The sequence below is a fragment of the Perca fluviatilis genome, chromosome 10 (genome assembly GCF_010015445.1).
Source record: "Perca fluviatilis chromosome 10, GENO_Pfluv_1.0, whole genome shotgun sequence".
NCBI lineage: Eukaryota > Metazoa > Chordata > Actinopteri > Perciformes > Percidae > Perca > Perca fluviatilis.
The window spans coordinates 15,991,813-16,003,848 of record NC_053121.1 but is presented as its reverse complement, the minus strand read 5'-3'; the positions used below and the strand labels follow the sequence as shown (position 1 = coordinate 16,003,848).

The 12,036-nt window shown below is 43.5% G+C and overlaps 1 protein-coding gene across 4 annotated transcripts in view; it reads left to right on the top strand.

Moving 5' to 3' along the window:
* The window catches only part of unc5a (unc-5 netrin receptor A), a 143,598-nt gene that overhangs the window by 99,946 nt on the left and 31,616 nt on the right, over positions 1-12,036 (top strand). For all 4 annotated transcript variants that reach the window (XM_039812815.1, XM_039812817.1, XM_039812816.1 and 1 more), the window contains one exon: positions 5,605-5,769. In XM_039812815.1, the coding sequence (XP_039668749.1) occupies positions 5,605-5,769 (165 nt within the window). The remainder of the gene's footprint in view (positions 1-5,604; positions 5,770-12,036) is intronic.

Below are 12,036 nucleotides of genomic sequence, written 5' to 3'. Positions count from 1 at the left end.
GACGCTATCTGGATGGATTTGGAATTATTAGCGCTGGAGCAACGAGTAATGGAATTAGAGGGGTGTCCAGGGATGCTTGACATTCCCCTACAGCAAAGCAGGATACTGACCTCCATGAGCTTAAAGAGATTAATGTCAGTCCAAGCGGCTATTGTTAGACCGCCCCTCTATCTTTCTCTTGCCCCACAAGGAGAAAGTGTGTAATTTTAACCCTTAGGGAAATTGTGTGCCTTGTGAACACAGTTTGTAGAGACTTTGGGGAAAAAAAGAACTTCTTTTTTTTCTCTTGATGAGAGACGCTACAGCGACGCGACCCCGCTCACACCTCTATCAGTCCTGTTGTTTGGAAACAGAGTAGTCTCTGCCTTCTTTTCTCATTCGTTACCTGTCTCAGACGGACCATCAGTGCCACAGACAGCCCCAGCTGTCAGACCCCGGAGAGGGTTCCCCTCAAGGCCAAAGTCCACCACACCAGAGCCTGGGGATGACGGGCTGATGTTTCCATACACAAGTGGCACAGCGGCTCTGTTGTGTACTCTCAGACATGGCTCTGAAGTCCCCCAAGATGAACTGAATGCTCCCATCATTTGTCACCCATCACACACACACAGCCAAGCAATAACAACCCCCAAATACATCTGAATCCTCACTTTGATTCATTGACATACATGATTAACACATGTATGAGTCATCGGTCTGAATACAAGAATAGATGTTCTGATAGTCACGTTTAGCGAGGGGCAACGGATGAGATCAGCCTACTGGATAACAACTTTAATTATCACTTTGCCTATAGCCTTCGCAGGTCTAATCAACTACACTCGCAGTAGATGGTGATTTGAGCCCATTTCAGAAGAAAGAGATTTGAGTAGAATGAATTACATGGGGAGCTGTAATCCTGCATATCGACATCATGTTATTTATTCAGACACGGCTGTCATTTGGATTCAGCAGTGTTTCATTTTTAATGTTTTTATATGGTCCGCTTTAGAGAGGCATTTTTCCCCAGTGCCTTTTGTTTTTGAGTTGCATTTTAAAAAATTACATTATTTAAATTCTGGTCTTGTTCCAAGAGTTCATTAATTATCTAGACCAAGATTCTTTGTTGATTATAAGCTATCTAGTGCATCTGACTTACAGCATTATATCTTTGAAATTACTTAGTTTTTTTTAGCTGCTTATTCTTTGTAAATTGCCGTTGTAGTCTGTTTCTGTTTAGTCTAAAACACATTGATGGCCTCACAGATTTGCTGTACTCCTCCTCTGGGGATAAAGAGATTCTGTCAACTGAATGAATATTCGCTGGAAACAAATCCGTTTAAATTTGGAACCAACAACATGCAAAGGCTATAATTTGTCTCTGCGTTGCCCGGCTAAATTTATATATATGTTTCTTGTTGAAATGCCGATGGCCATGTGTTGTTCCACATTTAAAGAAGTAGCATGATTCCTTCAGAGCAGTGCTTAGCTACAGCAACAGAGGCACATTTCCACACACATACTGTACTTCATACGAGCTTCCACAGACCGACACCATCTACAACGGCCTGTTCAGCAGCAGAACTCTCCACATGTCTAATCACAATGACTCTTTTCTCTAAATGTGAGCTCCCATTTCTTATCTGGAACGTGTGAAGCTATAGAGGCTCATCTGTATTTTTGTCTAAGTCTCCAAAGTGTTTAATGAGAGTTGGCGGAGGCCTCTGTGGCAGATCAGATGGGCTCCATGCTGGGAGAGACACAGGGTGCTGTGGAGGAGGAGGAGGAGGCCGAGGCGAAAGCCTGAGGCTCAGTGCAAAGCAGAACAACACTTGAGACAGCGAGTATCCAAACTATGCAAGAGCTTAACTCCATTTTCTCTCTCCTTTCTCTGCCTTCTCCTTTTCCTTTGTCTCCATCTCATCGCATCCCGCTCAAGTATCCCAATCTGCAGTCCATCCGTCACCCTTTCATTGAGTCGGTCTCTGTGCAGACTTGTGGTCAGAGCCAACAGTCATGGCAAAATGTCAGATCACGCCAACATTTTTGACAGAGACACCTTACTTGAGCCAACCGCAAATCCGTCCCCAGTTTAGGAAGTGACACAGTGACACCTGCCCCACACAAATGAAAGGGACTGTTGCTGATGTGTTAGAGAACCGCAAATAACCTGAAGAGATTTCTAACTCGTGTGAATTATTTAAATATTGTACTGATCCCTCCGGCTTGCCAGAGGAGCTGTGAGATTTCCGCTCGATGGAAAATAAACAGACTCGGGGCTGGTGTATTTGTGCATGCATAGTTGTAAGTGTGTTTTTGTGCATGTTTGTGTTGTACACATGCAAGTTAGAACCCATATGTCTACTGTCTGCACTGCAGGCAAATGTCGAATTCTACTTTGGAACTAAGCATCCATGTCTGTTTCTGGATATTATCGGATATTGTTCTGGAGACTTCATATTTTATCGAAGGAATAAATAAAGGCAATGGCTAATAAATGTGAGAGAAAAACACTTTAGTTCACTGCGAAAAGACGGTGGCCATCTGGTGACAGCCTTGCATCAGCGCTGTTTTTAATTATTCTGTGCCATTTGTTTTGGCTCACCCTCTTCATATCTCATTCTGTCTCATTTTGGTTTGTTCTAGTGGTTTAGTTAACATAAGGGAGTAGACTCCATCGATCACATACAACATTACAAAAACTGACTTTTAAATATATAACGTGTCAGAAATACAGAATAAGGTTTAGTTTTTAATCTCTGTTGGATCACCCATTTCTGTGGCTAAGCTATCAACCCCCTCCATGGGTCTGTGGTTTTCTGTGGCTTTCCTTCATCAGCCTTTGAACACAGTCTGGGATTAGGGGTGGTTACTGTGCACACACGTGTGTTGACAGGACATTAGGAGCAGAGAGGTGGCCTGCTGGTCTCGGTGGTACTTGTCTGCCTCCTCCTGTTCCCCTCAAGGACACAGAAACCATAGGTGTCCAATGATCTTGGACTGTCTGTCAGCAGCCGTTGTCATTTTGTACAGCAGAGCTTCAAACAGGCCCTCCTGCAGACCTGTAAAGAATGGTCAGGTTCCTTTTGCTTCTCCCCCCTACAACACATCCAAATGGGAGCTTGCCACTGGTCTATTGTATTACTGTCCCTTCTCAGAGACCTGCCTGACCTAAAACCTGTGGTGCTGCATGATTGAAAATCAAATGTGGTGCCTTTTGCAGTAGTGCTAACCATCTCTTTCTGGGGATTAGATAAGGAAAAGTGTGGCTATGGATAACAATTTTCTTATGTGTATTCTGAAAATGTAAAAGGTTTGGTTCTGATTTAAGGCTTAAATTGGAAAAAGGAAATCAAGGAAAGTGGCAATTTTCTTGCTTCACTGCATTTATTGTTAACAATTAGTATCTTTCCACTTCCTTTTTATGCTGGCCATACATTTCTCTGGTCTCTGCTCCAGTGGAAAGTCTGAAATATACGTGTGTTCAGAGTCAGACAGGCCATCAAGAACGGTTTATGCATCTTCATCTTTCTTTGATTTTCCTCAGCGTCATTCTTACAAGCAACACCCTGTTTCCACTCCAATCTCCTTGTTTGAAAATGTTATTTGCATGGCCATTAGTCTTGCTTTGTGGTGGAAAAGAAAAGTAGAATTTCATCACCGCATCAGGGCAGATGTTGATCTCATCTCTTTATGTCACAGTGGTGTGGATAAACTGAGGGGCGACATAATATATTCATTAAGATGTAATTCGCTATTCAATCATTCTCGTTCCCAGCCTGGATAATCAGCCCACTGGCCCACGGATGGGTCCACTCAATGCCAAACAAGGACAATTATCTGATTGGTTCTGCTCTCTGCCAAATGGATCGGACTGCAAACAGGCCCGAGCTGTGTCAGCATCCCATCTCTCTCTCTCACTCTCACTCACTCACTCACATACATACATACATACATACATACATACATACATACATGCAAAACACTCACATTCTCTTGCAATCATTTGAAGACACAAACATGCAGTCTTGTGTGGGAGCAGGGTCTTATTCACACACCTGTGCCTGCGTGCCTTTGGCCAGACACACTCGCAGCGCCTTTTTAGCTCGTTTTCCAGTTACTAGCTGTAAAACCACATAATATCATTACTTGGCACAGTTATGCAATAATGGGCATCCCACCCTGAGTGACTTTCACACTTATGTTTTATTAACCAAAGCCTCTGACCTGCAGCGGTACAGACCTGCTCTCTTTGGGTCGTGCCCTTTGCACTATTTATTGCTTGGATTAATGAGCGCCAAGGTTTCCTTGCCCTTAGGTCAGTCAGGAGGAGGGTTACTGCTGTCATAGAGGTGTGCTTGAACTGTGTGTGTGTGTGTGTGTGTGTGTGTGTGTGTGTGTGTGTGTGTGTGTGTGTGTGTGTGTGTGTGTGTGTGTGTGTGTGTGTGTGTGCTCTGTGCTCCAGCTCTGGTGAATCTTGTCTGGTCCCCTTCACCCTTACATTTGGGAGAGAGAGTGAGACAGTTTTCCCCCATGAGATCTCATTACTGCTCTTTTTCCCATTAGCCCTATGGTAACCTTCCCTGGGCCTGGCGCTGTGTCACTCTCAATATCACTCTCAGCCACCCACCCCACTGCCCCGCCACAATGCCAAATTACCCCCACCTTTGCAAAATGGCCTTTCTCTCTGCGTGTGGTAAAGCTGTTGATATTTCTTACAGCCGGGCCCGCACAGGAGCAATTACCAGCCCATTTCCATTTGTTTCATTTTGCTCGTGCTGATGGTGGTGGGTTTTTGAAGTTGTGGTAGACCGAAATAGGCTGCAGGTGTAATTCACATGCTGTAATGCTCATCTCTGTTCAATGTAATACCACCTGTATTGTCTCTGTATTCAATGCACTGCAGGTAATGCCCATGTTGCTACAGTAACGGCTTGTTTGACAAATAAATCAAATGAAGGCAGATTTGTTTACTCACAAATGTTCATTTCGAATTTTTAAAACATAGTTACTTAAATTAATTTCTATGTATGTTTCACAGTAGACTAGAGGATGCATTTCACAAGGATCAAATTCCTCTCCCTGTACAGATTTAGTTTGTTGACAGCTGAGTCTACCAGGCCACAGCACCCTCGTCCCATTGGTGTTTAGCTTAGTTGCATCTGATTTCCATGTTAAAAATAAACAAAGAAAGCAGAATAGAGACAATATGGCTCTCCTCAGCAGTTTTACAAGCTTTGGTTTCCCTGTGCATCTGCTGGATTTGAGTGTGTGCAAGTGGATTTGCATGTCTTTATAATACTTTCCCTACCAGGTTTCCATTTTAGAGCAAGTTCATTTGCAAAAGGATGGCAAGAGTATTCTACCAGTTCTCATCTCACATGCAAATACACCACTGCTTTTTACACCGCTGTTGCATCTGAACTTCACCGTGTAGAGTTTTAACAGTTCACACACTGTTTGTAAGGCGGAGTTGGAACTTGTTTTATTGAAACTGTTCAGCATGTTTTCCGATCAATAGTTTTTCCTGTGAACTAAGATATAAGTGTTTGAAGTGAGTCAGTTGGAGTTTTTGCTGCTATGTGTTTGCGCTCACCCATGTTTTTTTATTATGTGTCTTTGCAGTAGACGGAGGCTGGAGCGAGTGGAGCAAGTGGTCGGCGTGTGGTGCAGACTGTTCGATGTGGAGGAGCAGGGAGTGCACCCAGCCGTCACCTGGCACCGGGGGCAAAGACTGTCAAGGGCTCGACCTCCAGTCTCTCAACTGTACCAGCGAGCAGTGCCCACAGAGTGAGTGCACTACCCACCCACATACTGCAAACCATAGTCTCAACTCTTCAGCTCAGCGGAACAGTAGAAAAGATTCAGTAGCGCAAGGTTTTAACCACTTTTCTGCAACAGGGTCCGTAGAATGCGGTTTAGTTATATATTTACTTATTATATACTGAGCTGATGAGTAGCAAAGTAACATTTTACAATCAATAAATGTGCTCCGAACAGCAATTAAGCGCTGCAGCCAGAAAATACACTACAGATCTAAATAGGGGAAAGAAGCATGACACTCTCAAGGCCAAAGTGGAAAATGTATTTAAGGAAAGAAAAAAAAGAAAAACAGTTCAATGGGCTCTTCTCATTTCTTGATTTTGTGCCTCCTCCATCGTATTGCCTGTGACCCGGAAATGGATGCCAGTGCAACATTTTTGAGGAGCTATGAGCCAGGATGCACAGGTGTATCCTTTGCAGAAGTCTTTTTCGCACCCATGACCGTACAAAAGAGGTGTGACACAAAACTGGATTATACAAACCATGACAGCTGTGCCAAGTCATATTTAATTAACGTCGCTTTAAAATGACCGCTCCGAAGCACGGATGCCTCATTTTGTCAAATGCCTGTTGCCTCGACTCCTCACTCCTCATGTTTCTTCCTCGCCTCCTCTGCTTGCATCTCGGGTGGGAGAGACTAAGATGCAAGGAGAGGATGCGAGGAAAGGAATCGAGGATGGACAAACTGAGAAATGCGAAGAGTGGAGTCATGCAACCTTCATCAAATACAACGAGAAGATCACAAGCAATACATGAAGAACAGGTGTACAGAATTAGCATCAATTAGCCCCTGAACTTAAGCAGGTAGAGAGGATGGGCAGGGAAAGGCTATTCTCTTCATGTTTTATGTTTTTGAATGCACTTTCCATTTTGTGATTAGGAGCGAGAGTGTCTCCCTCTTCTTTTTATTAGAACAAATAAACATGTTATGCCTCCTTATGGCATCAGCTTCCTGTGATAGATGGAAGGAAAGCTGTCCGTTTCATAAGACACTTGTACTGGCGGTAGAATAGTCTGCAGACCATTACTGGCTCGGCCCCACCTGCGTGACCTTTTTAAACGATCCGTTCTAATAAACACTGGAATGACACCCGCTGCTAAGATAATATGCAACCTTTTCACCTGGGTCGGTGCTGTGATGCTCTCTGAGCTATGAATAGAGCTGAGAATTAAACCATCTCTCTTCTGATTAAAACACAACCTGCCAGATAAAGTGCCATGGGTCAAATCGGCCATGAAAACACACATGCAAGCATGCTTTGATTTGTGTTTATGTTGTGCTGTTGCATAGCTACAAAGCCAATGTGTGTTAAATTTTTTATAAAGCAGCCAGTACTGTGTTCCTACTCACCGTGTGTCATTAATAGGGCATGTGCGTACAGTCCGGATCAGAAACCACAAACCACGGCAGCTGAGAGGAAAGTGGCACCACAGGGTCCACTGCTGACCAGATGGACATGAAGGGAGAACTCTGTCGCTACCTACAGATATCAAAGACAGAAAGATATTGCAGCTTCCCATCCAGAAATGATGAGTCTCAGGGTGGCATCTCATAGAGAAAGTGTTATAAATAGCGTGCTCTTTGGCTGATCTGCATGATAAACACTAAGTTTTGCATGATAAACACTAGGTTTTTATGGGGATTCAGTTAACATGGGTCAGTGAATTAATACACAGAATTATGTATTTTGCACTATTTGACATGATCAGATAGACCGATGCATGGAGAGCAGGGTGGGGTCGATGTTGTTACTGAATGTTGCATTGTGTATCTGCGTTAGCGCAATGTGTATGAGTAAATGTCCATGTGTGTGCATGCATATGTGCGTGTGTCAACCGATAGCTGAATATTGGCTGGTGCAGTGAACCAGGGAGCTCAGTCGGCCCATCATCAAAGGTCAGCAGCTCCCCCCCCTGAGAGGCAAGATATATACACAAAGATGCCAGTCATTGTTACACACACACACACACACACACACACACACACACAGTCAGTATTTACACTGACACTGCAGAGCGGAGCACCGGGCTCTGAAGAATGCCTGTCCCAATCTGTTCCCAGCAGATGTGTTTCCATAGACAACGGCTGTGTGAAGTATTATAATAAGCAATATAGCAAGATGGTTTTGGCTTGTCAGCAACTCTAATACTTCAACCATGTCTGCAGGCTATTAGCTGAGATGGAAAACTTCCCCCTCAAACAAAAGGCACCCTTTTCTTCTCCAGTGTAATCGAACAATACAAGTACAGAGTGAGCCGTAGTTCCTCTGCCACAAAAGACGTCCTCTGTCGGAGGACCTCACAAACGTCTCTAATCTCCCTCATTAAGCCAGCAACGCCATACTTTAGATGAGGTTATTGTTTTGGGTATTGTATATATGAGAATCAATGTGCGCAAGCTTTGTGTTACAGCTAAAATATAAACAGATCTGACCCAGGCAGGATCATTTTCATAAAGCAAACAAGTGAAGCCCAAGATGGAACTACGCAAAATCTGTGCAGGGAAATAATAAAAACGCTGGCTGCGTGCCAATAATGGCAGACAGGTGTTAAAGGGCACAAAAAGGATAGTTGAAAAAATTATATTGTTCGTATTCTCAGGCACAGGAAATTAGAACAACATTAAAACAATTATTTGGCTTAATGTGTGTAATTAAGTTAATGAACCTAATTTGCAGCAGCATCCGTTTTGGGGGTGTCAGAAATGATTGTGTGAAAACCATCAAACTATTAATCTGTCGTTAGCTAATTTGGTGGCGAAGCAGGCAATGTTTTCGTCATGGGTTTGTTTGTTAGAGCGGGGGTCACGGACTGTGTGACAAATGGCTGAAAAAAATGTCTGGGCCATATTTCACCGCGACCAGTTGAGGGATTGGACGACTGTATTGTGGAGATAGTAATGGTCACGTTCACTTTGAGAGTTTTAGTAGCCATATTTCCCTGACCTTAAGAACTCCTGTGTTATTCATCTTCGGGCGAGTGACTAGGATTGGCCATGGGATGAAATATATTCTCAGGTCTCTTGATAAATGCCCAGGGAGGAGGCACAGGAGGCTGCAAAGCTTTTATTTATCAATGCGGGAGAGAGAAAGGAGCAGGTAGAGAGGACTATCAGGTGCAGACATTGTGCTGACTGCCAATGCAAACCTCAACAGGGTCCAAGTACATCGCCTTAGAGGAGATGAATTATAAGTCCATACAGGCCCATTTTAAGTCAGAAACTGATCCCTACCCCAGCCAGCCCTGGAGCGAGTCTGAGGAGCTGAACTGAAAGCTCAGGGAGAGGGGAACAAACAGAGATTGGCCCGGGGTCAACTCTGAAAACAGCTCAACACATCCACAGATTATCCGCAGGCGGGTGTCAATCATGAAGAGAGGTCACACACAAAGAGAATCAAAAGTTCTTTGCCAGCAATTACGTCAAGTGGAAATGAAAGATGGAGTGTCGGGCGGCAGAGAGGAAGAGAGGTAAATTGGTAGAGTGTGTGTGGAAAAGGAGGGAGAGAGAGGGCACGCTAGAGGGGGACTAAAGTTAGGCCCATCCAATTATAAAACCTGATTAGCTATGTCAATTAAAGTGTGATGGATGTCCTTTCAATTATTGGCTGGCATCATGAAAATCAATGAGCGGGGCCAGGAGGAGCTGAGAGCAGTTGCTGGTCAGGGTTGTAGTGAGCATCGGGATTGTTTTGCTGTGACACCTGGTGGGTCAGATAAAACTTCACTCAGCGATGCTCCGATAAGCCACCAGAGATTACAGACAGAATAGAGGGAGCGAGGGAGGAAGAAAGAGAGGGAGAGAGTTGTTTGATTGACTGACTTTATTGTCTGGGTGGAGAATGGTGTGTGCAGGGGAAACGGAAGAGTAGAGATACTGGATCTTTGCATCTGAGGTTCGCTAGGTGCCTTTGTTTTGCCCTTAGAAAGTAAACTGCAGCTGGCCAATCTCAGACGATGTTTATCCAATCAGCAGAACCCAGTTGGCCTGTCTCCTTGCTGATGGGTGTTGTTTTGTCTTTAGTCGGACTGCACATCTCGCTGTAGTCTGCAGCGTTAGAAGTCCAAATATCATAGCCTTGCCTGGCCTTTGACTCACCAAGACAATTGGATTTGGGAACTTTAATGAGAGGTTCAACCATAGTCTCTCTCCCTTTTTTGGAGCTCATTGTGGAAGGTGGAAGGTTTAGCCTGACTGCTTACAGGTAAGCACCTCTATTCTTCCCTGAGGAGAGAGAGGCAGAGGAGATAGGCCCTGGCAGGTACATGGACAGAATGTGGTGGAGGAAGGGTGTATTAGTGATGTTAATAGGTTTTCAATGTAGTGAGTCCCTGAGACCCACAGCTGGTCATTTGAGTGAGTCCCAGGGCTCTTAACTAATCTTTTTTCACCATCCTCCCAGAACTGTCCGGAAATGAATGTGGACCACGGCAAATTTAAAAATCTGAGTTTTTCTCCATTTTCTCCATTATCATTAGTTAAAATCATGGAAAGTGATCTTTAAAATAAATAAAATATCATACAAATGACTAGATGATCAACCACCCTTTTTATTCAAATTCATCTGAAAAGATTACATTAGAGACTAGTATCAGTCACCCCACAAACGAAGGACTCTTGCAAAGCGAAGAGAAAGGATGAAATAAAATCTGCTTTCAAGGAGCAGAAAACTGTTAACTGTGGTAGATCCTGATAAAAAATTGTAATGGTCCTGTCTGTCTGAAGAGTACAAATGTTTCTTTCTTTATTCACTTACTGTAAATAAACCCAAATATTGTGAACTGTTGTATTGTACTGATGTAGCTTTCACTTTCTTAGCTAAGGGACCGTTCGGTATTCATGGAATGGGCCACCGGAGGAAAATAAGGGAGTCTCATGTGTTTTTATTCTTTGTTGATGGGAGGGTCATCCAATTTCATTTTTTGTCTACGGGGGAGGGTCTCCCAACTTTTGTATTCATGAGAAGAGCAAAATTTCAAAGTGGCTTGTTTGGTGCATATTTATCCATGTAGCTCCATGTAGCTCTCTCAGTCTCGGCCCCTATCGCTAGCAGATGGTCCCTCCCTATTTAGTCAGCCTGTAGCTTAGAGACCGTGGGATTTTCCAAACTGAATAAATCCCGCTCGCACATACAGTACAGGCCAAAAGTTTATGTGCTTAACAAAAAAGTGTGAAATAACTGAAAACATGTCTTATATTTTAGATTCTTCAAAGTAGCCACCCTTTGTTTTTTTTGATAACTCTGCAAACCCTTGGTGTTTTCTCAATGAGCTTCATGAGGTAGTCACCTGAAATGGTTTTCACTTCACAGGTGTGCTTTGTCAGGGTTAATTAGTGGAATTTTTTCCCTTAATAAAAAAGCAAAGGGTGGCTACTTTGAAGAATCTAAAATATAAGACATGTTTTCAGTTATTTCACACACATTCATAGTTTTGATGCCCTCAGTGAGAATCTACAATGTAAATAGTCATGAAAATAAAAAGGAAACGCATTGAATGAGGTGTGTCCAAACTTTTGGCCTTTACTGTATAAACACAAAACTGCTTTGCTACCTCAATCATGTTTTAACTGTTGTCTGCTGAAAAAAATAATTGTATTCATTAGCATGATTGCCGTACTGTTTAGTTCTAAAACATCCAAAACACCGTAAAAAAACATAGCTGATCAGATGCAAGCTTTTATTTTGAAAAGCCGAAACTCGCGCCGCGGATAGCACCAGCCGGCAGCTGGGAAGGCATGAGACGGGAGGTATATCCTATATCCTTTCGGTCCCAGTGATTATTTGTGAAATTGTGCAAACGAGAGCCTTTTCAAGGGATTTGAGGAGGAAGGAGTGGTAGCATAACCTGACTCCGCCAGATAGATTGCTTCGCATTTGCTCGGCCTATCCATCTGGAGAACTTTTGGGAAGGGACGAAAATACTGGTTAGCTGATTGGATAAACCATCCGTCTATCACCTATGTTGGTGATAGACGGGCCAAATCAACCAATCAGATCAACGAAGCGTATGAAAATACAACCACAAGCCCCTGCTGCTGCAGGCAAAGCATAGCTCGTTAGCTCAGCAAGCAAGCTACATGTTCGGTAAACGATATTTGCCATTTGTGTAACGAGAATTTACGAAATAAAAGGCACCCTTTCAGGTTCCCGGTCCATATTCCAAAAGAAGGATCCAAGAGAAAAAAGCATTAGCGAGCAGCTAACAGAATTAGGGCTACCGCTGGCTGAAAATACT